Below are 27393 nucleotides of genomic sequence, written 5' to 3' on the forward strand. Positions count from 1 at the left end.
TTTTTAAAATCTACTTGCAAATATGTATAGTCTTTAATGCTCCACGCTTTCTCTATCATAACAATTAATTACAAACTACAGACTTAAAGGTAGATTTCCAAAAATGTATTAAGAAAAAGGCAAAGTATACTTCATTTATACAAAGTCCAGAAGACAGCCTGTTCCACTGTTGCCAGACTTCTGGAATATATTAGGTGAACTCTACTTAGTTTATGGCACAAATTAATAAAGTTGGATCAGTAATTTTTTTAAAGGTTGGAGTCAGAAGTGAGATTAATTTCTACATACCTTTTTTCTTGGTTACATTATTTATAATGGAAAGAGGGAAATGTTCATTAAGGATTTGCCAAACTGGAGGGAATGGAGGATATACGGGGTATGAATCAAATGTGTTACATTTTCTTATTTTAATTTGTATATATTTTAATTGTTCTCTCTCTCTACCCATTAAAGATTCCAGTGCTGAATATTCAAATGAAAATTTTTCCTGCACTTTGTACTGTAGCAGGGACCATATTTTCCTGTACAAATTACTTCCGTGTAATCTTCACAGGTGGTGTTGGAAAAAATGGATCAACAATAGCAGTGAGTACATCTTAAGATTTCCAGCGATTATTTATACCAAGACTTGGTTTTGTAGTTGCTCTTTCATTGGAATTGTATAAAATACTTGTTAATTTAGAGTTTCTGCTTAAACAAAAAATAATATCCAAAACTTCTTAGTTTTACCTATATGTGCATATGTTTATATGCTTACATGCATTTTTTTCACACAGGCACAAGCACATTTATACATATACATATTTTTTAAAGTATGATTGGGACCCCTGGGTGGCTCAGTCAGTCGAGCATCTGGCTCTTAGTTTTGGCTCAGGTCATGACCTGGGGGTCCGCAGTTGAGCCCTGCATCGGGTTCCGTACTCAGAGTCTGCTTGGGATCCTCTCCCTCTCCTCCTTCCCCACTCATGCTCTCTTTCAAATACATAAATAAAGATAAATGTAAAAGTAAATAGAAGTATGATCTGCTTTGTAAAATAAACCTGGCCATGTAAGTGAATCCTCAATTTGCCTAACCAGCCCGTGCTGCTCTTTTCTTCATTAGCTGTTCTGGTATTCAGTTATAGGAACTGCTGCCTGGCAGGTACCATGAGGTTCTTAAAAGTTTGAGCTGATCTGTCTTACAGCAGATCCACATAGTATCTGACAATATTGAGTGCCATTAATCTCTCCCCTCTCTTTACTCTGCACAGGGAACAAGTGTCCTCTCTCCTTTTCTCCATATTGGATCGGTGATTACCCTAGCTGCAATGATCTATAAGAAATCAGCAGTTCAGCTTTTTGAAAAGCATCCCTGTCTTTATATACTGACATTCGGTTTTGTATCTGCTAAAATCACTAATAAGCTTGTGGTAAGCCCCAGAGTTTTTATTTGTTTTTACATTCATCTCATTTTGATTTTATGGCACCAGTTTTCATTCTACAGCTTCCTGACCAGTTCTAGAGTTCACTCTCCTCCATCAACAAGTGAAGCTATAACCTGAGGTTACCAGAAGCTCCGTGGATCTCCATAACTCTTCTTTTTGCTGCAGTTTAATTTGGTGCTTTAGTTTATCTGCCTTTTCCAGTCTCAGTCTGTACATTCAAATTAAGGCTCTTTATGAAAAGCATCTTTGAGGGGCTCTGCTACATGGGCTGTTTGGTGTGTAACTCTCACACACCTTGTCAGTTTTTTAGTTTTGGAAATTCAACTTTTTATCCAGCGTTGCTAAATAATTCTTGAAATTAGTGATTTGAGCACAAAATTGATTTACTGTACACCTCACAGTTACTCTAGTGTGAAAGCGCCTGCACATCCATTTCTCTTTTATTTGCAGGTGGCACACATGACTAAAAGTGAAATGCATCTGCTCGACACAGCATTCATAGGTCCAGCACTTTTGTTTCTGGATCAGTATTTTAACAGCTTTATTGATGAATATATTGTACTTTGGATTGCTCTGGTAAGTATCATACCGTGTCCTATTTTATGATTTGTTTTCTTGTTTCTGTGGGCCAGTGCTGAAAGATCATATAATGGTAACGATTTGGCATACCAAAAAACCACAATTACAGGACTTGGCAAGAGTTCACGTGGTTTCATCTTTGAGCCATTTTTTGCATTATTCTTATTCGTGTTGCCTTCATCGGGGCTCAAAAATTCCAGGTTTCTGACTGTGTAGAGCAGGAGTGAAGTTTTATCGGAACACAGCCATGGCCATTCATGTATTGTCTGTGGCTGCTTTCAAGCTACAATGGCAAAGTTGAGCAGTTGAAATGAAGATGGCATGGTCCACAGAACCTCAAGTATTTACTGTCTCTCCGGAAAGAGTTTGTTGATCCTTCACATAAAGGAAAAATCCGTGAGGAAATTGAGTTGTTAAATCATATGGAATTGAAAACAAATCTGAAAAGAAGGGAAGAAAGTCAGAGGAGCCCGTCCTCTTTGCTTTCAGGAAGCTTAGGTATGGCCTAAGCAGGTCCTGAGAATCTAATAGTCTCTCTTCTTTCCAGGTCTTCTCTTTCTTTGATTTGATCCGCTACTGTGTCAGTGTTTGCAATCAGATTGCGTCTCACCTACACATACATGTCTTCAGAATCAAGGTCTCTACGGCTCATTCTAATCATCATTAATGAAGTTAACTTGGTGTCGTTATATAGGAAACTCATGTTTTCTGCAGGAAAGAATCTGAACATATTAAGGAGAATGGGGTGTATAAGAACAACTATAATTTATAATAATCAATGTTGTATAACTTTTCTTTGTTCTTGGTAGCACTCCTTACCTATCCTGTGTGAGAATGAGAATTTCAAGTTCCATCCTGTAATTGTCCATATTGTCATGCAGGATTTGGCCAAAGGAAGCATGCAGGAAAAATTGCCATGTGTTTTTAATTATCCTGGATTCAGAATAAAATTGTCCTGGGGAACCAATCCCTAGTGGTGGAGATTTCTAATGTAGAATATTTGCAGGCCAAAAAATGGTTGCTTTATAATTTTAACAAATCATCTTTTAGTGACATCCTTGTTTAGTGTCTTCTCAAGCTTTCTTTAACTAAGGAGCTCAGCTTGTGGCACAGACATATCCCACTAGCTTGTGAGATGGAATTAGTGATAAAGACCTTGAATTTGGATTGAAAGGTTTCCTATCTTTACATTGTTGAGAAAGTCATTTTTTTATTGCTCAAGAAATGGTATCTCTCATGGGTTTGGGAAATCCTGTTAGCATGCAGAGTAATGTGATAACTTTGTTGATCCATTTTATTTTTTTAAATAAATATATGATCTGAAAGCCAGCCTTTTTCTGTTTTATTCAGTGGAAAGATAACTGAGTTTTAATGTCATTTTTTAAAATTTAAGCAAAATTTATTTCTGTTCTTTAATAAATAAGGAAATTCAGTCAGCCACTTTGTCATGTGTCCTGCGATCTATTTTGTATAAGCTACTTAAACATAGAACTAAAAAATAAGAAATCAAATGAAACAGAACTATATTCATTTTCCCTCTCAATAGGTTTTTTTGCTGTACTTGTTACCTTTGAGATTATGTCTTCCCCTAGATTTTCAAGAAGGGAGGTTTAGGCCTCTCTGGAGCAGTTAGTAAAAAATTGTACTTCTATTCTGGCTCCATAATATACTACAGTTTGAAATGAGGACCAGATATCTTTAGTAGATATAATCCAGATCTGTTTCCATTGTATGTAGATAGTACACTTGCCTGAAGGGAGGGGGACCGCAGAAAAGAAACTAAAGAAAATAAACTATCTTCTTATTGATTTTTATTTATACCCTGTTTCCATAATCCTGGGTGAACAGTAGCTGCACTGCCTCAGCTGATAGAACTCTGGTTTCTTGCATTAACCCCATGTAGTCTTGACAGTGAAACCTTCAATTTCTTTGCTCGACTGTAGCAATAAAGAGAAATCTCTTAAAAAAAAAAAAAAAAAAAAAGAAATCTCTTTTTATTTTTGCTTGTTAGCAACTTCTCCAGCATCTGGGGTAGAGAAGTACATAGAGGAAAATGCCAGAGCAGGTCCAGTTGAGGACAAAGCAGGAAAAAAAGAATGATTCTACTTATTTGGTACCTGTTGCCTTGCTTGATTATTGCAATAGACACAGCAGATGTTAGTTACCTACAGTGGGAATTGAGGTCTGGGAGAGGCTAAGTGGCATACCAATGACACACAGTTGTTACTTTTCCAAATGGAAACTAGACCCCGTATCTTCTGAATCCTGGTCCAATGTTCTCTCCTACACCATAGTAGGTTTGGGTGGCAAAAGCTGTAAACTGAAATGTTCAACTCTTTTTCAGCATGAAGGGAATCTGGAAAATGCTCAGATATTTGGTGTGTGCTTCCTTAGCTCTTGGTACCGTTGTCATCAAATCAAGGGTATGTTTATAGAAAACCTCAGCTGGCCTTGCCTCTTCTTGAAATCATATACCTGGTAAGATAACAGAATCACCTGAAGGAGCTTTAAAAATCACCGCTTCCTGAGTCCTATCTCTAGAGATGATTAGTAGGTTTGGGATGAGGCCTCAGAAAGTACTTTCAGAAGCTTCCCAGGATTCCAGTCCTTACTCTAAAGCTTTTTGAGGTACAGCTAGGTTTAGGAACCAGTGCTGTAAACTAATCTACCTAAAAAGATGTGGTGATTCTTCACAAAAAGTAGCAGCATACTTAACAGGTGGTGTGTGGACAGTGGGACACCGGTAGTGTGTCTCTGTGCTTCCCACATCAAATTCCATTGGCTTTAACTTCAATTTGGCCATCTCAGTCCCCTCTTTCACCCTCCAAAGACATTTGTGCTCTGTATAGAATTCAGGGACCTCTGAGGGCCACACATACATATACATTAAAAATACATTAAAAAATGAGAGTTTTGAAAGACAAGAGGCTTCCCATCCCTTACACTGTTGAAACAGAAGCTGTCATTGGTAGCACAGAGGGAAGGGGCACTTGGGTAGCTCAGTCAGTGAAGCCTTTGATTTGGGCTTAGGTCATAATCTTCAGGGTCATGGGATCGAGCCCGTGTCGGGCTCTGTGGCTCAGCACTGAGTCGGCCTGTTCCTCTTTCCCAACTGCGGATCCTCTCTCTCTCTCTCACTCTAATAAAATCTGGAAGAAAAAAAATTACAAAGGGAACATGGACAAGGTGATTACTAAACTACTTTGGGTTCTTAAGATGATGATACTATTTCCTGAAAGAGGGAAAATGACAAGCAATCCCTCTACCTTTAGCTAAAGATTGAACTGGGCTTCTCAAAATAACCAAGTAGGAAGTTGGATTGAAGGTTCCAAACCGGAAGTGATGGGCAGACAGACCTGGCTTTGGAGGCAATGTAGAGGCCTTCACTGGCTTCTGGGAACTGAAATTTCCTACCTTCAAGTTGCCCTAGATGGCAGGTGCTTCCTGGCCAGCACCTCCCAGATTCTGGAAGGCACACCTGACTGGAACTGAGAACTGTTGCCCCGTCCAGTACTGTTGCTGCCTCTACCCATGTCCCCCCACCTTCTTGTCTGAAGTGGAGCTGCCGCCCCAAAGTTCTGGGCCACTATGGCCAGTCCACACCCCCGTCCCCCCAGTCCAGCTTCTCATACCTGTTGCCTTGTGCTCCTAGTTCTCTCCCTCTCTGCCCTGGAATGGAAGTTAAGGATAACACAAAAACAACAAGAAGATTTTCATCTTTATTCTTATCTTCACATGTCCACAGACTTGCTTTTTTATGTGAAGAGACTGAGCCTTGGGCCACAACTGCTTTCCCTTTTGAGGATTTTGTGATTGTGGTTCCTGGAAGAGGGCAGTCCCAGCAACTTCTGAGGCTCCATAGCACCTGTGCCACTCTGCCACTCTGTGTCACCTGTGCGGAACATGCAGCTCGGAGCCCAGCTCTGTGAGCACAGATGTCAGAGCCTTCCAGAGTCTGGAGAAAGTGGATTCCAGGGACCCCGAACTCAAGACAGCAGCCTGAAGCGAGACCTGGTTACCAGGTCTCAGAGGAGGCCGTGGATTCTGGAGGCTGTGAGCTTTGCCAGTCCCACCATGCTGGCAGGGGCCAAAGTCCAAAACTGGCCTGTGAGTCCAGTCCCTCCTGTTGACCACAGTTCTTATTTCACAGTCTTTTCCCTTGATTTCTTCTGTTTCTTCTGTTCCTCATATTCAAGTATCTTACGTTGGAAGTAGCCTGTAGGTTCAGACACCGGTGTTAGAGGCCTGTAATCTGGCCAGGTGGATGATGATGAGTTCAGGAGTGAGGATCAGAAATAACCTGTCTGTTCCCTGTGCTCCCCCTCCACACCCACATTCCTATCAAGATTCCCATCTCCTTATGGGCCTTTGGAGATCCAGGTATTCATTTTGGCCCAAAGCTGGAGCTACAAATAGAACAATTAATAGAAATTAGCTCCAGATTAAAATAAAGAGCAACTTTTACAAAATGGCAGCTCAGAGGCATCTTTTGAGACTCCAGGTTATCTCAGTTCAACCCCACCAAGACTACATTTATTTTGTGGGCCTCCAGAGCCAGTGCTCTTCATCATAGGGCCATGCCCAATTTGGAGGCAGTGACCCTTCCTGGGCTTGGAATGATAGGGGGCTGTCACCGTCTACCTGCAGGAGGGTTCCTGCTCTTCTCCGCTTCCTGGATGAAAAGGGAGAAGAGCTGTGTCTTCACAAACTTCTTCACGAATCGGCGGTTGGTCTTGGAAGTCAGAGCCTTATAGAAGGCTCGTTCTTGGAAGTGGCCTTGCCCGTTTGCCTCCCGCTTGATATAGGAAGCATAGTGGCCCACAGTCTTGACAAAGAACTGCACAAATGGGCCCGAAACATGCTCGTTGAGCTGTTCTGAAGCTGCAGGAGACACAGAGGCCAACTCAGAAAAACCACCCACTTCTGCCTCCAGGGGCTATGAGGCCGACAGAACTCCTGGGGAAGCAGCTAGGGTTAGGGTCATAATTACAGATTAAAATGGGAGACAGGGTATGGATTCTCCACTATTTCTTGGGAAGAATCTCACACTCAGACTTGCCTTAGAATCTAGGCCCCTGGGACTGGCCCAGGACTGCTGGGTGGGATTGGCAGGGATGGTTGGGAATCCTGCCCTCAGGTTCTGTGAAGAAACCCAAAATAAGGGGCACCCAGGACTTACTCTGTGACTCATTGGTCCCCTGACCAAGGGAGTCTAAGATGTCATCCTGAAGCTTGGGTGGAAGGATATCTTTTTCGTCACCAACCTAGGAGAGGACAGAGCTAAGAAGTCAAGCGGTCTGGGAGGAGGAGTGCAGTGTTGGCAGAAAGCCCGGGGAGGTGTGAATTCTACACTCCGACTCCACCCCCAAATAATTGGCCACATAGGAAAGAAGCAACAAGCTGCTTCTTGGCCTTCAGTCTGACTGTAAACATTAGCAAGTCTCCCCTGTACCCCTGGGGCACTGGGTTTTCATCCCTGCGCCAAAGGCACCAGCATTGACTGCCGTTCATGAAGCCGTGTGCATCTTCGCCGAGGGCTCCTTGGGGGAGCTCTCCCTAGCATGGTTCTCACCCAAGGAAAGCACTTCAAGCTCAGAGGAGGAGGAACTTGGGAGACATGAGAGTGATGGAGTCAGTGGTAGGCCTGGGAGCCCAGACACTTACTGACATTAAGAAGGTTCCTTCACAAAGATTCACCAGCAGGACCTGAAATAAACACAGAACGAATGGCTTTCTCCCTGCACATCAGAGACCTCAGGAGCACTCAGCACCAGCAATTCTCCTTTTCTGCCTGACACCCTCCTCTCTCCATCCCTGGAAGCCCCAGTTCCCCTCCTTTGGAGAAGCGATGAGGGTGTAGGAAGGGAGAGGAGGAGCGTTGAGGTAGGAGGGAATGTGATCAGGGAAATCAGAGCCAGTCGCTCTCTTAATGAAACACTAATGGTAGGAACGGCTTCTATATATGGAACGCTCAGCACACGGCACACTTGAACCAGCTTTGCACATTTTCCCTCATTCAATCCTCCCCCACTGCACTTAGAGGCAATATCCCCATTTTGCAGGTGAGGAAGCAAAGAAGTTGCCCAAGGTCATACTGTAGAACCGGTTTCCAAGCCTAGATCCAGCTGTCCTAGCTGCTGTATCCATCTCCTCCCCACTGTGCCCCCTGCCCTCTGGTCAGATCTAGGCCAGCGTGGACACCTTTTGATCTTTTAAATGCTTACCACAACTTTATGTACAACTGCCCGGAGTCCTACTTTTAAAAAATTCCCTGGGATCTTTGGGCCTTCCTGCAGAAAACAGGAAGCGAAGGGAGTGAGCCCAGGGCAACAGGAACAGGGAATGAAAGGCAGTGAGGAGACCACGTGTCTGCAGGCTGCAGGGGAAGTGAACACAGGGCTGGCACCTGAGCGTGTCACTGCTGGAGGGGCCCTCAGTCCAGACCTGACATGACAAATTGGCGCCCTGCTGGTTAGATTCCAACCCGCCCATCTGTTTCTTTGAGCCTCAGAGTATTTTTCAATAATTGAGTTCGTTTCCAATATTTAATTTGGAAAATTTCACATAAAATTTGGTTTGGGGGCTTCTGAAAAGTCAGTAACTCTAACATTGGCTGGTCCATGTTTCGAAAGGACCAGGCTTGGATGGAATGGAGTGCAGCTACCTCTTTAGGCAGGGCATGTGCTCCACAGTTTACCAGGATCCTCCCAGAGCCTGGGTTGGTCACTTAAATTCCTGTGGGGCTCGTCTTTTCACTTTAGACTCTTGGTCTGGTCAGTACAGTGAATGATCCTTCTAGGCACCCTCCTTCCAAGTAAAAAGAGGGTCCGGAAAGTGTGCCAAAAGACAGAGCAGGCCCTGTAATTATTCATTATCGGGAGAAAAGCTGAACTCATCCAGGCCTGAGACCACTTGACTACATAGGCTCAAATGCCTATGTATTATTCAGGGAAGGCTGTTCATTTCAGGGAACTAAGAATGTACATGCAGCATATTTTTGGGAAGGTTCCCCAAAACCTTTCTACTATTCGCTGTCTTCCTGTCCCTTGTGTAATCCCTCCGAGGGCTCATGTGAGCAGTCAGAGAATCCCCACACACCCACAGTGGTCGCTGGCCCTTCCCCTTCTTCATCCCCTGCCCATTTCACAGAGCAGCTGCTGAGGACTAAAATAGGCCAAGGCTCTTGGAGAGCAGGAGCTGCAGCCTGGCTGGCCTTGGGGTGTCTTCCTGCCGGGCTTTCAGGGGAGGAGCTGGAACTGCAGCATCAGCGAGTTTCATAACTCTGAGGGTTGGGACATTTTAAGTCATTGCCAAATGTGGGGCTGAAACTCTGACCCAGTCAGTCATATGGCAAAGGCTCCTTCAAAGGGCCTGTCTACTCAGCACTTCTGAGGAAGGCCAGGGAAGCTATGAAGGGAAACAGCCTGCTTCTTTGACTTCCCAGCAACACTTTGTATAGGAGGGCTTTGGTTCTATGGTGCGAGGTTCCATCATTACTGGCGTGGCCTCCAATAAGTCCATTGATTTCTCTGGACCTCCATTCTTTCTTATACAAATGGAGGAAGTCCTCCCACCAGAGATGGTTTCTGCCTCTTTAGTAGCTTATGATGGGAGCCTACCTCTTCCCTTGGCCAGCCCTATGCACAGAGGGGTTAATGGTTAGCCAATGCAGACATACCTAAGTAACTCTTGTAGCTGGAGATTATAGTAACATGCAATCTCTGGGAAGTTTCTACTGACCAACCAGAGCTCATGTTTTGAGTTGTTCCTATGCCACCAGTGCCCATTTTCACCACTGAGCCAGGCCTCTGGTGTGTCTGGGGCATTGACAAGAGAGATAAGCTGACAAAAGTCAAGGGGGATCTGGACCTTTAGCCTCATTAGCCAGGTGAGCTCTGAGATGATCAAAAAATGGAGGCACCTGGGTGGCTCAGCTGGTTAAGCATCTGGCTCTTGATTTCAGCTCAGGTTATGATCTCAGGGTTGTGAGAGGGAGCCCTGTATTGGGCTACGCACTGAGCGAGGAGGAGCCTGCTTAAGATTATTTTTCTCCTCCCTCTGCCTCTCTCTCGCTGCTTGCGTGCACGCACACACGGAAGTTTTCTCTCTCTAAAATAAATAAAATTTAAATTTAAAAAAGAAAAAAGATAACTCTACCTACAAAAATCTGCAACTTTTAAGACTCACAGTTTGCAGGAGGGCTATGTTAGCTCACTTGCAAGGAATGTGAATGAATTCTAGTGAGCTGTGTATTGTATAGACCAGCTGTGCTTGTGCATCTAGATGAGAGATGGGACGCCCCAGAGCCTGCCCTTGGGAATTAACTGGCCTAGGACAGCTGGTGACCCCTGAATAAGCTGCCCCTTAGGTCCAAAAAGAAATCGTTCAGGGGGAGGATGCAGCCATTTACTGAGCGTCAACTATGTGTTAGGCACCAAGCTATGAGCTTTTTGCAGGTTATTTCCCCTTGCATCCCTGGCACTTGAACCCTGCCATCCCCATTTCATAGATAAGAAGCTCAGGCTTAAAGAGGTGAAGCACAACGCCCCCCGTCACACAGGTTACACAGGTGTTAGTCGCAGAGCCCAGGTCTGACTCCCGCTGTGCCCGGCTGCGAGTGACACCCTCTTCTTGCTGCACCGTACCTCTTCCATGGGGCTATCCATAACCTGCTGCTGAAAGCGCATTTGTACTCCGACCATGAAGGGAGTGGGGCAGCAGACAGTGTCCAGAAGGCTCTCGGGGACAACGGGGATGTAGGTGTGTGCCCAGCTGAAAGGGTAGAGCAGCGCAGCAGCAGCATGGATGCACTGAGACAGGGTGCTGGGAACAGGGCACAGGGAACACGAGTCAGAGAGGCCACCCTGCGCCTCTACCCCTTCACACCCCCTACCCCCCCACCCCCCGCCCCAGAAGTAGAAGCAAGTCTGGGAGCTGTGCTGGTCGCAGAGCTTGTGGCTACTGGTAGCTGGGAGGAGAGGGAAGAGGGAGTGCCTTCGCTCCTGCAGATGGCTGGGTGAGCCCTTCTAAATGCGCCACTGCGCTAAGCATGTGGACACTAGGAAGTACGAGGCACTGACCCTGCTTAACGAACTCACACTGTAGTCAAGGAAACAAACATGTAAACAGTAGAGCACAGCAGAGAGGCCAAGCCTTATTTCCTCCTTGTGGCTCTCCACCCTCTCAGCCCCAGTCTTTACCTCTCACAGCTCCCTCTGGCCACTAGAGGTTATTTCAAGTTAACAGGTTGGTGCCTGAGCTAGCTCGGGAAATTCCTAGATTCCAGGAACCTTTGCTCGGCAATTTCTACCCGGAAAGTCCCAGAGAGGTGGCTCCTCCACCCTTCCAGTGAAGCATTCCCTGTGTGATTACTGCCTCCGGCACAGCTCAGCCGACTCCTCACCCCACCCTCCAACACACACAGCCCTGCTCTCTGGCCTCTCTTCTCCACGGCTTCTTCGTGGCTCTTCATTTCTCCAAACAACCCTCATGCCAAGGCCAATAAAAACACAGAAGCAGAAACCCTGTTTCAGTTCTTGGTATGGAGCTTATACTTCCTGAGTTAGAAAGCTTGAGTCTTTGAGGGTCTAGCCAAGGCTTAGGCTGACTGGAAGTCCCCCGCACCCCCCACCCCGCCTGTGCTTCAGGGATCTGACATGCTCAGTGTGGGAAGGAAGTGGGGAGTGGTGGGATCTCCCTGGAGAAAGTGAGCACCTCCAAGGCAAATCCTGCCAGCCTTGGCCCGTGTCCAGGTCAGCTGGCACCTGGAGTCACCTTTACTTCCTATACACTGGTCTCGGGAAAGACAGGAGCCCCAGCTCTAGCCACAACAGAAACTTCTCATTTTTCTCCAGGGTTCAAAGTAGAAGCACTATTTCCAGAGCAATAGATTACACCACTTCCCACAAGGATTAGGCCTACAACTAGTGTCTTTTTGGTTATCACTGATTTTAGAGAGTGCTCAACCCACAGCCCTCACTCCCTGCCCAAACTTCCTTTCCTCTAAAACCCACGATATTCACCTGACCCTCTGGCCTAACATTTGAGTCCCTAACATCCTTTTCTTCCTCTTCCCTAAAAGACAGAATGAGGGTTGTCAGCCCAACATCATTGGCTTTCTCCCCCGCCCACAGCAATAGGTCAGTCTCCTACTGTTTCATGTTATTCTCCTCCATTCTGTCACATGTCTCCCCATATCTTTCTCAGACTTGAAGCCCCTAACAGGCAGAGACCAAGACATGACAGTACCCTTCTTCGCCTGTGCCCAGGGATATATTCAACTGTGAACTTATTATTAAGGATAACAGGTTTTGTACAGCAAAGGAAGCCATCAATACAACGAAAAGGCAACATACTGAATGGAAGATGTGTAAATGATATATCTAATAGAGGGTTAATATCTACAATATATAACGAACTCCTACAATTCAACACCAAAAATCATCATCATCATCATCATCCTCATCATCATCATGTGACTAAAAAAATGGGTAGAGGACCTGAATAGACACTTTTCTAAAGAGGACATACAACAGACACAAAAAGGTATTCATTGTTAGTAACTGTCAGGGAAATGCAAATTAAAACCATCATGAGGTATCACCTGACAGCAGTCAGAAGAGCTAGGATCACAAGGACAAGAAATAACAACTGTTGGCAAGGATATGGAGAAAAGGAACCCTTTTGCAATGCTCATGGGATGCAAACTGGTGCAGCCACTATGAAAAACAGTATGGAGGTTCCTCAAAAACTTAAACATTCAAACACAGTACAACCCAGTAATTCTGCTGAGCGTATACCCAAAGAAAACAAAAGCACTATGTGAAAAGCTGTATGCACTTATGTTCACTGCAGCAATATTTACCATGGCCAAGATATGAAAACAACCTAAGTGTCCATCGACTGATGAATGGATAAAGAAGATGTATATACCATGGGATATTAGCCATGTGAGATAGGAAATCTTGCCATTTATACCAACATGAATGGTCCTAGAGGATACTACGCTAAGTGAAATAAGTCAGACAGAGAAAGACAAATACCATATGATTTCACTTATATGTGGAATCTTAAAAACAAAACAAACGAAAGCAGAAACCTACTCATAAATACAGAGAACAAACTGGTGGTTGCCAGAGGGGAAGTGTGAGGGAGGGTGGGCAAAATAAGTGAAGGGGGTTAAGAGGTACAGACTTCTAGTTATAAAATAAATAAGTCACAGAGATGAAAAAAAGTACAGCATAGGGAATATAGTCAATAATCTTGTAATAATATTTTATGGTGACGGGTGTTGACTACACCTATCTTGGTAAGCACTGCATAATGTGTAGAATTGTTGAATCAATATGTTGAAACTAATGTAACACTGTATGTCAACTATACTTAATAGAAAATAATGATTAAAAAGTAAAAATAAGTAAAACTAAAAGAGCAAAAAAAAATCCCAGCTAGCTCTTACCAATAGGTGTGCGCCTGGCAGGGTGGTAGGTACCTGGTATGCACTGTTTCATTTAATCCTCGACACAACCTTGTGAGGTAGTTGCAATCATTATCTTGATTTTACAGTTAAGGAGATAATGACTTTAAGAAGTTAAGAAACTGACCTAAGGGGAAGCACAGAGCTACAGGTGGAAGAATATATTGGACTTGAACCTTGTTCTGCTGATTTCAACACCTATGCTTTCAAGCATTACAGGAGTCTCCGTACCCTAAGGTCAAAGACCATGTCTTGTTTGTCTGTATCTTCCTGATGTTTGGCATCTGGCAGACAGTTGACACATAACAAATGTTTTTTGAATGAGTGAACAAATGGATAGATGAGATGTGTTGGCCATTAAGGATGATGAGCTTGACCTCAATACCAGTATGCACCTTCTTACCCTGTCCTGTACCCTCCACCCTCCCTCCCTTCCCTAAGCCATCAAGAGTAGAATCACAACTGCACCCATCCCGACCACTCTCCACCTGGGCTGGCCCAGAACACTTCATGCCCTGCTCAGAGCTACATCTGGAATTTTCTTCAGGCTGAGGAAGCAATCAAGTTTGGAGGCAGAAGCAGGGGAATTGCAACAGCTGTTTCTCCACGAGGCTTGGTGCAGAATCAGACACAGAGGCAGGAAGGAGAGTGCAGGGGTCCTACAGCCTGATTCCCTTAGAAAGCCCTCTGACCTGTCCCCTGAACCCAGGGGCACCGGTCAGCCCAGGAGAGCTGCTCAGCAGCCAGACCCACCTGAGACCTTCTGCCAGAAAGATGATTCTTCTCTCCAGCACAGCAGAGGCAAAGATCTGAAGGATCTGCTCAAAACTGAGACAGCGCAGCAGAACACTAAAATCCACGTGTTCTAGGTGGGAGTCCAGGGGCCGTGTCAGGGAGATGAACTGCAGGGGAACCAGAGAGAGGAGGCATCACCACCCTGGATGGTGCCAGAGTCCCGGAAGGCTGGGTCTTTGCTGGTCTCCACTCGATTCTCCCCGTCCCTCCCCTGCTGGAAGCCCATCCACGGTTGGTTTCCCTCAGCACCAAGGGTCACGCTGACCCCTGTCCCTGGCCTGGCCCACACTGTGCTCTTCCTGCCTGAGGGCCTTCTCAGGCTGGCTCCCCCACCCCACCCCTGCTCAGTCTTCTTGTCTCCCCCTCCCTCCGCCTCAGAGGCCCTCGCTAATGTGTGTTTCCCATCGTGTTTCCTCCCTTTCGTCACTGCTGTGCCTTGTTAAACTATGTACTTTATCCATGTGTTTACTTATTTAATGTCTGTATCTCCACTAGACTGTAGGTGCCAGGTCAGGAATCACACTCATTGTATCCACTATTACAAGCATTCCGTGCTTATTTTTGGAGAAAGGGAAAAAGCCTGACCCCTCCCCTTATTTTATGTGGGGAAGACAAGGTTCAGGGAGACACACCCATCTTCCAAAGTGCCAAGGGTCAGGACTGGGATTCTTAAAATAATGTGCTATTTGCTGCCCCAGGCTGCTTAGTAGCATCCCTCTGAGGCACAGATGGGGACACAGGGGTGGGGACACAGGGGTGGGGATGGATGATAAGAAGTAGACAGGTGGAGGCCATAAGGTAAAGGCACTGAACACACATGGGAAGATAAGGGGGTGGGGGAAATGATGAAAAGTGGCAGTGTGGGGGGCACTGGTTTTCTTTATTATAAATACAAGTCTTGGTGGCTTTAACGAGGTCCTTGAAAGCGTCAGGTTGGGAGAATCAGAAACCTTGGGTTTGATTTTCAGCTCTGCCCCAAAATTCCAGCTGGGCCCCAGTCCCCGCCCAGCTCATGTGTTAACCCCACGAATGGCAGGACTGTGAGAGTGGTGCCACCAAAGCCCACCCTCTCCAGCCAGGGAGGGGCTCACGCTCAGGAACCCACCTCAGTGCCCGAGTCTGGGATGAAGCTCTTGAGCGTGACGGTCTTCCCGGGAGCAGGGAAGGCCGCCTCTCGGAGGCCCTGCATGAATGGGTAAATGACCGCCATGGAGATCTGGTGCCTCTTCTCCACCTCATCCAGGATCTGCAAGGCAAGGGATGGTGGGACTCAAGGCTCAAAGGAAGCCACTGGGAGGCAGTAGAGGCCCCACATATGAGTGTCCCCCTGTCTCTCCCCACCTCACAACCCCACCCTCCAGCTGCTTCCCTCTCCTCCAGGCAGAGCCCAGTCTGCGGTTTATCTCCTGCAGCTTCTTCCTTTTGCCCTCATTACCAGTTCACAGTTCTCCCTTCTCCTGGACCGACATAAGCTCCTTTCTCCCAGGAGCCATCCCAGAGTAAACCGTTGTCCACAATGGTACCATGTCCCATCATGCTAGATGCAGTGGGAGCCCAGAAGCCTGGGCCTCTTGGGAGACTCCCCGCCCGCAGGGCCAGGGCCAGGGCCAGACCCCATCCCTCAGAACCCTGCACAGATGAACACTCCACCAAGCAAAGGCTGACAGTGTCCTGCCCTCATCCTCCCAAGGCCTGCTGGGGTCAGAGCACTCTGAAGCTTTTGCGTGGCCACTGAGACACGCCCCATCCATTCTGAGAACTGACTCAGATGTCCTGGCGCTCCAGGTAGCTCCAGCAGGAGAAGCCCTGCAGACCTCCACCCTCAGAGGAGTCAGAGGGAGTCTCAGGAACCCCAGTGTATAGTAATTGTCTTCATATTTGTTCAGTGTCCCGTGTTTCTCATGTCAGTTCATTGGAGCCTCACACCAGACAATGAGTCAGGGAGGTGAGGGATCATTGCATGTATTTGCCTGATGAGGAACTGGAAACTCCCACCCCCTAACCTGGGGCTCTCCCTGCTGTCCTGCTCCAGCTGCTTTCTTACCTGACCAGAGTGGGAGCATGGGCTCTCTTCAGGGGAGACAGTCCCTGGGCTCAGTTCCCACTCTTCTCGAAAATAAAGTGGAGCCCAAGCACCTCTCTGCCTCAGTTTCCCCAAGTGTGCCTTGGTTTGACCCCAGCTGTGAGGGAAGAGCTCCACTAAAAGCCCAGGGAACACACGTGGGTCAGGCAGCCAGGGAGCTGAACAGGCCCAACAGGCCCCGAGGAATCCCACTCCACCTCTACCTTGGAGAACAGGCCGAAGCAGCCGATGCAGCTGATGATGCAGTACACCTTGGGAAGACGAGGGCCACGGCCGGCGGGCTGTGGAGGGACAGAGAGGCTCCTTCAGCACTGCTGCCTCCCTAGGGCTTCTCCCAGCTGGGGCTGATGGGGCAGAAGGCTGGTAGTGGGGCTGGGGGAGTCGTGGACAATGGTGGGTCAGATGGAGAAAGGCCTGGCTGGGTAGAGGTTCTGTTTGTGGCCCAGGCAACAGGGAGGCCAGAGCAGCCACCAAAGCCAAAAGAAGATAGCCCTGAAGGGGCCAAGCACCGCCACCATCAGCACCAGAGCCATCTGGGGTCTGCAGAGAAAGGGAGCGAGTGTGGTGTGGAGAGAACACTGGCTGGAGAGGACAGCACTGTAACAGTGACTTGGAGAATCCCCTGGAGACCCAAGAACCACCGTCTGAATCCCAGTCTCTGCTCTGGGAGGCTCCAGGAGCTGAGGCAGACAGGCCTGGGTACAGAAGGTGGAGAGAGGATGAGGAGCCGCCCCCAGGGTGAGCTGTTGAGAGCTTGGGAAGGGCAGAGACCAAAGCAAGGCCAGCAAAGGTCGCCTGGGCGGCCAAGGAGGGGCTTGTGTCCCCGTTCCTGCAGGGTTGCAGAGGGCACTAACATGGCAGCAGGTGCTGGGTTGTGCTCTCCCTGCAACCACCACTGCCAGGGAGCCTTGGCTTTTGCAGCTGAAGCTCGAGCAAGCCCAGCTGTGGAGCAGAGCGGGCCGCAGAGAGGAGGGGGCAGTTCTGAGCAGCACAAACCAAGAGGCGCCTGCAGTATCCAATCTTCCTGCTCCCATCCACGTTGGTCAGAACAAAGGAAAAGGTCTCCCTGCAAAAGAACAGACACATATTTGCATTTACTCACTGGATCCTAAAATCGGAAGGCAGTCAGTCTCAGAGAGATGCTGAGGAGGGGTCAGGAGGGCAGAGGGGAGCTGCCGATTAATCATGAGAGTAGTAACCACATCAGTAACTTATTAAGTGCTTATTGGCATCCAGCTCTACACAGGCCACCTCGTTTAATTCTCAAAACAACCCTTTGAGGTGGGTTCAATTACTCTTCCCCACTTGAAACACAAAGGAACTGAGGCTGAGGTGATTCTTATCCAAAGTCATTTAGCTCAAAAGTGGTAAAGCCAAAATCCAAACTCAGGCAGCCAAATTCCAGGGCTGACGCTGAAAGGGACTTTGCCACATTGCTTTCTTAGAAGCCAAGGGCTTTCTGCAAAGTCTGGCTTCTGCCAGAGGCAGTCAAAACACGGCAATGGGTCATTCCCAGGATGGGCGAGACAGCCTTGCCCTTCTCTGGACATAGGTGACTGACTGATTAACCTAGTTGTCCAGGATCCTTGACCCTGGGGGACTCCAGGCAAGATGTTCCTAAGTGAATCAACTCTAGTCCCACCCCGTCAGGAGGGAAGCTGGTGAGAACCTGGCACAGCAGCAGGGTGAGGGAGCCAGGGGACCCACAGAGCTCACACCTGTCCCTTCCCCCCCAGAACCAGATTCCTCTGTCCCAGGCCCAAGCAGTCACCTGGGGTACTCAGTGAGCGGTGCCCACGCATTCCCATCTGGGAAGCAGAACAAGGGAATGGCTCCGAGCAGCCGCTCCTCCTCCTCCTGTTGGCCCCGAAGCAGGTTCTCCCGCTAGAAGGAATGGCAAAAGAGACCAGTGACTTGTGGAGGAAGGGGCAGGAGGAGAGGGCTGGGGGGTTGGCAGGCTTCTTTGGCAGCTCCAAAGCAGTTTGAGAATCAGCTTTCCTGGGGGCTCAGCAGGTGCCTCTGCCTGTCCCTCTGCACAGGGACTTCATTCCGGGGCAGGCCAGCTCAGGCTGAAAGCCCCTCCCAGGCCAAGTCTGCATGAGCCTCAGTCAGACATCAGTACCCTACACATCCACACAGGCAGGGAGGAGGCCAGGGCCTCACTGAATCCAGAAAGGCCCAGAGGCTGCCTGGTCTCCTGGGACGGCCGCATGAGAGAACCACCACATCAGAGCAGCGGCCGCCTCAGCTGTCGAGCTGCTGTCCGGGTTAACGAGAAGGATGCCCTGTCCCCACCCCTCCCCCAGTGCGGAGCAGACAAGAAGGAGCCTGGTGTTTGGGCTGTGGCCACAGGCTGAGCCTGCCCACCAGCTGTGAGCCTGCCCCACCCTCTCCTTCCCACCCACCCTGGCCTGGGGAGGCCTGCTAGGGGCCTGGCACAAGGCAAGCCTCTCTAGACAAGGGGACTGAGAGGGGAATTTGGAAGAGCGACGAGGCCCAAAGGGGCAGAAGAACCAGCCTGGTTTCCCAGCTAGGGAGCCCAGGTCAGTTCCTCACAAAGAAGCCAGACCTAGATTCTGTGGGTGATAACAGGAAACAGGGCTGGGCCCTAAGGAAATAGGAGCACTGGGCACAGGGTGGCCCTAGACTCAAACCCGCAGGGTGGAGTGAGGGAGAGGGCACCTCCACCCCTACCCTCCTGCCACCCAAATCCTGGCTCCCCCTGCCCTCTCCTTCAGCCCTTACCTTGGGAAACTGGTAGATGATGATGGGCTCATAGTCATCCCCTGAACTCTTTCTTTTGAGGGAAACCACCAGGAGGTATTCAAAGAAGTGTTGCCCTCCAGCAAAGGTGGGCAGACTGATCTCCTGGGCCCTTTCCGGTTCCTTTACAGCTTCCCTCTCCTGGAGAGATCCTGAAACCAAGACACCAGGGCCCACTTGGTATCTCAGTGGCCGGAGCCCCGAGTGGTCTGTGTGGCTCCAGGCAACTTCTGCACCTCGGACTCCCCATGCCAACGCTGAGGTCCCTGGAGCCTGCCCAGTTCCTCCGGGCCTGAACAGGGTCAGGGCCAACTGGGCAGTTTTGGAGCCTACCCTGGGAGATTTGTGAAAGCACAGGGAGCCAAGAGGAGAACAGAAACCTCTGATTTGGAAGCCAAGGAAATGTACTGGGGAGCCAGTTGGGAGGCCCTCTGCCCCAGAGGCAAAAACTGTGCTCACCCATGGGTGCCCAGGGCAGTACCTGAAACAGTAAGCCCCAAATGGACACATACCCAAATCAGAATAGATCCCAGGGCCATGTGTCTGTGACCACAGAGGGCATGACCAGCTCTAAAATCTAATAGGGGAAGCATCCTGGCCTAGTCACATGGGGGACCAAGTGGAGGTCAAACTATAAAAGACTCTACACTTAAGAGGAGGAGGAAGAAGCATTTCAAGGAAGAAACAGCCTCATTGAAGAGGGTCACCCTAGAAAACAGGAAGTGGGCAATCCAGTCCAGACCTGCTCGGAGTCGAGGCAGCCGGTTGCGGAAGAGCCTGAGCATCCCGCCTACCACTTGTCCTTCCATCTTCTCCAACTTTTGGGGCATGGAGTGCTTCCCCTTCCTCCAACACAGACTGGCTACTGAGAGCCTGAGAGAAGGGCTGCCGCTTCAGTCTCCAACCACAGCTCCATGAAGCCACGCCGTGTGCTGCCTTCCAGATAGGGGAGGGCGGCTTCTATCCCGAGCACCCAATGATTGAGCAAGAAGGATGTGACGGGACCCAGGAAGGCAACAAAACGACCGCATCAAGAAGGCAGCATCCTGGCACTGCAGCTCAGACCTCAGCTCCTCCCAAGAGCCCCAGGGTGTGGCAAGAGAAAAGGTCAGGAGCAAACACCTCCAAGGCCCAGCTGCTTCTGGGCTAAAGGCTTTGAATTCTGGGCTGCACACTGTGCAGTGAGTTTATTCACAACCTCGGGACAGGGAAGAAGGCCCAACAGCAGACTGTGGGCACTGGAACCTCACCAGCCCCAGGACAGGGATCTTAGATCCCATAACTTCAACTCCTGACCTTTCATATCTCAACTTGATTCACTACCACCAAAAAAACCCTGCAAGGCCCACCGCTGCACTCTGGAGCTTCCAGAGCTTCAGGACTGCAAGCAGGGCACAGGCCCAAACATTCCCCCACAGCCAACATGGCACTGCCTCCCCTGAGGGAGATAAATAGACTTGGCCCATTAATTCTCCAAATGGAAATTTTTTTCTAGCGAGAGAGTCCTGGAAATTGATCTGAACCTAAAACTCTCTTCTCCTGGAGGTAAAAATAGGAGCAAATCCATCTCTGAGCTGGAGAATTCCTGACACCTCAGGATGATGTACAGTGGTCCATCTCTCACCCCCTGCAATATATCCTAAGACTGACTTCTCTCACGGGACCCGTTCCCAGGGCTCCAGCAAAGAATCCCTCTTCCCAAATAGGAAGCACTGCCTCAGGTCGTCCTCCCTGGCCTACAGGAGGGGACTGGATGCATCAGCAGCCTTGGGGGTCACTCAGTGATGGTGGAATGCAACTGGGCTGATCTCTGCCCCACTCCTGCTCAGTGGTTTTTGCCTGCTGGGCCAGGTCAAAATTTCTGCCCAAGCTAAAAGCAGAGTACCTGACCCCTTGGGCTCTAGTGGTGTCTAGAGGCTGTATCTGGAGGCTGGAGAAGAGAGAAAAAGAGCAACAAATCACCTAGGATTCTCACGTAAACTGCTGCATGACTAAATGCATGGGGTAAGAGCCAGGAGGTGAAAGGGTTTGGTGTCAGCTTCTGCCACTCCGGCAAACAATTAGCAGCCCTCTGGGGGAAAGTGGGTTGTTGGAAGAGGGAAGATGGCTGCCTTGTTCTTAAGACCAGGACAAACATTATATGGTCTCATTCATTTGGTGAATATAAAAAATAGTGAAAGGGAAAAAAGGGGAAAGGAGAGAAAATGAGTGAAAATATCAGTGGCGGTGACCGCACATGAGAGACTCCTAACTCTGGGAAACGAACAAGGGGTGGTGGAAGGGGAGGTGGGAGGGGGGTTAGGGTGACTGGCTGATGGGCACTGAGGGGGGTACTTGACGGGATGAGCATTGGGTGATATGCTGTATGTTGGCAAATCAAACTCCAATTAGAAAAAAAAGAGCAGGCTTTTGTGGGACTAGTGAGAGCCAGTACTCAGGGGCCCAGACGTGACACATGGGGAGAACTCCAAACAAGTAAGGATGTCACAAATGCTGTAATGGTGAGGACAATGACCCAGAATACTCAAAACTGTCATCACAAAGGCAAGATTTGCCTTACAAATCTGCACAAACTTATTGCCCAATCCCTACCACCTATCTGAGGAACAAGTATCTGCCTGATACAGATGGGGAAACTGAGGCACAGAATAATCCAGGGACTACTAATAGAATCCGTTGGGAGTAGGAATTACGAGAGTTCCATGTCTATGCTCCCACCTTCCGGAGGCAGTACATACCAAACATCCCACAAATGTGAGGTGCCTCCTGTTTGCAAGTCTTTGAGAAACCCAAATCGTTTCACTGATCATTCCAGAACCTCAGGAAATTATTCCTCTCCCTAAAGCCTTTGAGTTGCATTTTCAGCCCATTTCCTCCTGTTTTATCAGGAGAGCCAGGAGAACAGCAAAAGTCACAAAATCAAACAAAAGAAGTTACTAGATTTTTGGGTTGAAGCCCAAGAAATCTGGAAAAAAAGAATGCTTTTTTTTTTTTTTTTCTTTTCAAAGAGGTTTATCAACAGAAGAGAAAAGCCGAAGAGAAAGCACTCTCTCCTACTAATATAGGTCAGCTCATTTAATCCCCAGGGCCCTGGGATGAAATTACTATCTTGAGTTTTTTAGTTGAGGAGGGAGCCACCCTTTCTAGGGAAGTCAGGTTACACTTGTTCCTCCAACAGGATGCCCCTCCCACACTACCTGAGTAGTCACAGAACCAGCCAGAATATAGGTGAGGGGACTTTCTGGAACTTTGATTTGGAAAGTGAGCCCTTCCTTTTCTAGCTCTGTTGCTCTCAACTTAGGACCACCACCACTGCCACTTCTTCCCACCAGGATGGTTTACAAACCATGTACACACTACACACACACACACACCCTCTTACCACACAATTTCCCTGAGCCCGAAAGGACAAAAGAAGGGGAACACCCCAGAAAGGTGGAGGATGGCATAATAGATGGGGAGGGCACGCTCTTCTGGCCTGACAAGTGGCTGACCTCAGGACAGGTAATACAGGCTGCTCATCTCACAGCTACCCCATGCCCAGGAAGCTGCTCCAGACATAGTCATCAGCCCAGTTTTGGGGCTGGGGTGGGTGGGAACAACAGCAATGTTTCCTCTGAGCTGCAAAAAAAGCAGAACTCTTCAATTCACCCACATTTCGGAGGCAATGGAGCCCTGGAAAGACCAGGCCAGTACCCTCCAGAGAGCAGAGGACAACAGGCCCGCCAGAAGGGCTGAACTCTGCTCCAGCCATTGTGGTCCCGCTCCCTACCCCCACTCCGGTCTCTGGCCTCTCCTCCTTGAAATGACCTGATACTGGACGCCTGTGTTTAGGGGGAGCAGCAAGGACTGGGGGTGCCCGCCGGAGCGGCCACAGAAGGAGCACTGATGCCTTCGCGGGGCCTCCGCCATTCCGGGGGCTGGAGGAGGAAGGGGTCTCCTTCAACTCTTGATTGCCAGTGTCTGAAGGCACCCCGATTTACTTTCAATGCTCCTTTCTCCTCGGTAAGTGGGGCCTCTGGGCAAAGGGCTTACGGGGTCCTGTGCGCAGCCTCAGGACGGGCGCCTGCAAGCCGGAACGCAGGAGCTCCCGCCGGCAGCGCCCAGCGCGCTGGGGGGCCGCAGGGGGCCGCAGCGGAGCCCCAGGGCCCGGGGTTGCTTCCCTGCCCAGGGGGGCGTGAGGCGGCCCGGGGCCCCAGGCAGCGGCCGCGGGGCGGGCTCGGCCGGGGGCGGGGGCGAGGGCGGCACTGGCCGGGCCGCGCCCCCAGGTGCAGGCAGCGGCGGTCGCGTCGGGAGCCGGGTTTCCGGGAGCCCAGCGGCGGGGCGGGGCTGAGGCCGGGCCCGGGGCCCCTCGAGCACCCCGCGGTTACGCCACGGCTTCCTGGCTGGAGGGACGCGTGGCCCCGGGGCCCCACCACGGCTTCCTCGCCCCCCCCCCGCCCCCAAGGGCCCGGCCGCTCCGCTGGCCTCCGGCCCGGCGTCAGCTGGCCGCGCCCCCCGCACCTGCGCCCCCGCCCCCCGCGCACCTGGCGGCCGGCCAGCGCCCCCAGCCCCGGGCCCCGGAGCCAGCGCCCCCGCCCCGGGCCCCCAGCCCCGGGCCCCGGAGCCAGCGCCCCCGCGCCCCGGAGCCAGCGCCCCCACACCCCGCACCCCCTACCCCCCGCGCCCCCCGCGCCCGCACTGACCCCCGCGGCCGCGCTTCCGTCTCAGGCTGGCTCGCAGGCGGCGGCCGAGCCCGTCCATGGCCCGGCGAGTGCGGGCGCGCGTCCCGGGTCCAGGGCGGGCCCCGCACTTTCGCTTTCCCGCGGGGGGGCGGGCGGCGCACCTGGGCGGGCCGGCTGTGCCCTCGGGTGGCTGGCGCCGGCTGGCCGAGGGCGCTCACGCGCGTCCGGGACGGGGCGGCGCCACCGCCCCCCCCCGCCCCCCGCCGCGGGGCACCCGGCACGCGCGACCTGCCCGGCGACCTGTCTCGCCGCCCTGCTCCGCGGGCTCCCGACCCAGGGGGCGCGGAGCTCCAAGAGGCCGCGCAGCCCTGCACCTTCCAGCGCCCCCGCCCCCGCGCCGTCGGTGGGCCGTCCGAGCTCCCGGGCCGTCCGAGCTCCCGGGGCCGTCCAAGCTCCCGGGGCCCTCGGAGCCTCCCGGGACCCTCCGAGCTCCGGTGTCCTGCGCCCGCGCGGCACGTGCCCTCACTCCTCTCCCTATTACACTTCCCTGAGAACCAGCGAGCCAAGGGCTACTCTTTGGGATCCAAGGAGGGACAGGAGCGCCGAGGATTCTGACCCTGCCTTTCCTCCAGAGTGTTCTTGGGCAAATCAGCCAAGTGGGGGTAATCCCTCCCCTTCCACCCCACGGAGACGTGGAAGCTAGGGAACAGAAAGCTCTCTGTGGACTCTTATGGGACCCAAATGCAAGGGATGATGATGATGTCAGATGCAGCTGTAGGCACTCCTGGTCTAACGGGAAACCCCCTACAGCCTTTCAGCTCCTTCTGCATCCTTCTTATATTCATTGGTTTTCAAACATGCAGAGAGTTCAAGCTTTCGTTGTGGGACTAAAATTTGCATCCGATTCACCCCGCTTGCTTCTGGGCCCTCTGTGGGTCTCCCCTCTCCCTCCCAGACCTGCATCTGTAGGGTGGGAAGTGTGGAAGGTGTGCAGAGTCCAACTGAAGTGTCTCCATTCACAGATGTTTTAGTCTCAGTTTCATGTGTGGGAGACAGAAGACAGGGGCAGAAATGTGTTTGGGATCCATAGAAATGACCCTCAGACCTACAGCTCCTTTCCTTCTCCTAAGAATGGCCTCCAGGTACCTCTCCTGTCACAGACAAGGTGGATGAGCAGGAGTAGAGAATCCAGCCCTGGTATTAAACTGTCTAGTCTTTGCCAGGAGGTTCTAAAAGTTGTCTGTATTCTGAGCCTATGCAATTTTGTACATAATTACATGGTCTGTTTCTGTTCCCTATTCTCTGCGTGTTACATCCACATGCAAGGACATATCTCTTCCCCAAGTATCTTCTTTTGGCTGCATTGTTGTCCTATGCTTCTCTGTCTAAGTACAGTAGTTGTTCATGATCGACCTGTCCAGCTGGCTGAATATTGTGGTTCCTTAATTTTCCCAACCTATTCTACAGTGGTCCAAACCAAACTAGTTCCTTCCTTTGAAAACAGATGAAGAAATATGTGCACATGTACACTAGAAAGACATGCACAGATGTTCGTGGAAATCCTATTTGAAATAGCCTCAAACTGAAAATGATCTCAAATGTCCCTAAACACTGAAATGGATAGACCGTGGCATATTCTTACAATGGAATACTGTACAGCCGTGAAGATGTAAATAAATCCCTGCTGCTTGTGACACGGCTACACCACATAAACGTGATGTTGAGCCAAAGAACCAGACACAAAAGAGCACATAATGTAGGTTTCCATCTATATAAAGTTAAAAACAAGCAAAACTAATATATGGTATGAGAAGCCAGGATGATGGTAGACTCATGAAGGAAGGATTTATGAAGTAATGATTGGAAGAATACCACAGGGCTTCTGGGGTGCTGGGATTGTCCTAATTCTTTATCTAGTGGCACATACATAGATGTGTTCACTATGTGATCATTCTTTGCACTGTACACTTTCATGCATTTTTCCATATGTATATGAGTTTAATTTATTTTATAAAAAGATATTTATTTTTTTAGAGAGACTCTGTGTGTGTGTGTGTGTGTGTGTGTGTGTGTGAGGTGGAGAGCAGGAGAGGGAATCTGAAACATTTTAAAAGATTTTTAAAATACTCATTAGGACCTTAAGGTGACATAAATAGAAGTATAAGCCAGTTGAGAATGAGAAAATACAGATAACAGTAGGAAAGTTAATTGTTGCTTAGTTCGAGGGACATATGGGTTTGAAATGGCAGGTTAAAATGGGAAAGGTTAGTGATAAGCCTAGTGATGAAATAGCAGGAACAAGATGTAAAGTATGAGAGAGAGTGGCAGGTGGATCAAGGTCTGAGAGGAAGGGAGAAGGTGAGGGTACAAGATTGGCTTCAAAAGAGAACTTTATTTGAAGGGGAAAAAAGGAGATGAGAATGGGTATGGAGCTGACTGATTTGGTAGATAGGAAAGTTGAAAGTTACAAGATGGAACAAGAGGCCTCAGTTTCTGCTAAGAGAATGTCCTCCCCACCCCACCCCCACCCCCGCTTTTCTTCCTTTAACTGTCATTCCCCACATTATTCCACAGATTATTCTTCCAGAGTCTGGCTGTAGAGTGGAAGAATATGACATGAGCCTTTCTTTCTTGAAGATCTTGAAAGGAAGCTCCCAAATGAGTTTTGTTCAGGGAGGTAGAGTGATAGAAGGATATTGCCAAAGACAGAACTTAAAAGCAAAGTATCACTGCTTTTGGGGTCTGCAGTGGGGTCCTCTCCTGGATACTTCTCTGCCTACCCTCACACCTGCCCCTATGCTCCAGGGGCCAGCTGACCTGACTGCAGTGGAAATGCTCTGGAGTCCAGCCTTGCCTCCATATTCACATATTCTAGAATGATCAATGTTTATTACACTCCAGGGGGAATGAGGATACATGCACAGGATATGATATTGCCCTTTGGCACAAAGACACCAAAACAACAACAAAATCAAAAACCTGTCCGGAGGATGGGCTTTCTGGTACAGAATAACATTATCAATAGTCCTGTACAATTCCTCTTCATAGCTTGAGATGAGCAGCTCAACTATCTAGCCTTCAGACTATCTTGGAGTCTTGGCTTCTGATCTCCTGTGATAAATGACTTGGATGACAACCAACCATCTGTCAGGAAAAAGCAATGGTGGCCAGGATTTGTAAAGGACATCTGAATAATGGAAACAAAGATGACCTTTGATTTACAGCAAAGAGCTTCTGGAGCCAGTGTTCTCAAACTGCTCTCTTTTAGACAAGTCTGTGCTCTATATTTGTATAACCTTGACCAGACCTTGACCCTTTCCCATTTAAATCAGATCTTCCTGTTAGCCTCAATCACACCATTTCCTTTGTTTCTGTAAAAGCACTTATTCGTAGTTACATATATATTTCTGAGATTATTTAACTACTTTCTCCTTTTCTAGAGTTTTCCCAAGAGGCATCAGTTTTGTCTCTTTTGCTTGACTCTGTGGGTGCACACGAGGTAGTCAGTAAATATTTGAGTGAATAAATGAATGGATGACTCCAAGGGTAGTCTGCCCTAACCTTTTGTCTCTAAGGAGACAGGAAATTGCTGGAAGCATGTTTGTTCTG

The 27393-nt window shown here is 49.4% G+C and overlaps 2 protein-coding genes across 7 annotated transcripts in view; one reads left to right on the forward strand and one right to left on the reverse strand.

Moving 5' to 3' along the window:
* Positions 1 to 3332, forward strand: part of CEPT1 (choline/ethanolamine phosphotransferase 1) — a 37598-nt gene extending 34266 nt beyond the window's left edge. For all 3 annotated transcript variants that reach the window (XM_072834984.1, XM_072834981.1, XM_072834982.1), the window contains exons 6-9: positions 454 to 585; positions 1251 to 1409; positions 1875 to 2000; positions 2551 to 3332. In XM_072834984.1, the coding sequence (XP_072691085.1) occupies positions 454 to 585; positions 1251 to 1409; positions 1875 to 2000; positions 2551 to 2670 (537 nt within the window). In that variant the 3' untranslated portion in view covers positions 2671 to 3332. The remainder of the gene's footprint in view (positions 1 to 453; positions 586 to 1250; positions 1410 to 1874; positions 2001 to 2550) is intronic.
* A 2377-nt stretch (positions 3333 to 5709) lies between these two features.
* DENND2D (DENN domain containing 2D) lies at positions 5710 to 23963 on the reverse strand. 4 transcript variants are annotated; one of them, XM_072834976.1, is made up of 13 exons: positions 23806 to 23963; positions 19103 to 19272; positions 18129 to 18241; positions 17354 to 17423; positions 16561 to 16638; positions 15380 to 15520; positions 14233 to 14381; positions 10649 to 10826; positions 8228 to 8293; positions 7668 to 7709; positions 7183 to 7267; positions 6645 to 6884; positions 5710 to 6219 (listed from the first exon to the last, which is right to left on the reverse strand). In XM_072834976.1, exons 1-13 carry the CDS (start codon positions 23861 to 23863, stop codon positions 6143 to 6145), a joined length of 1467 nt encoding a protein of 488 aa, XP_072691077.1. In that variant the 5' UTR covers positions 23864 to 23963; the 3' UTR covers positions 5710 to 6142. The 4 variants fall into 4 exon arrangements, with proteins under 4 accessions (XP_072691077.1, XP_072691079.1, XP_072691076.1 ...); XM_072834978.1 differs by lacking the exon at positions 8228 to 8293 and adding an exon at positions 19434 to 19449 and having other exon boundaries at positions 19103 to 19258; positions 23802 to 23878; XM_072834975.1 differs by lacking the exon at positions 23806 to 23963 and adding an exon at positions 19863 to 20967.
* Between the last annotated feature and the right edge of the window lie 3430 nt (positions 23964 to 27393).

The sequence above is a fragment of the Canis lupus genome, chromosome 8 (genome assembly GCF_048164855.1).
Source record: "Canis lupus baileyi chromosome 8, mCanLup2.hap1, whole genome shotgun sequence".
Lineage (NCBI taxonomy): Eukaryota > Metazoa > Chordata > Mammalia > Carnivora > Canidae > Canis > Canis lupus.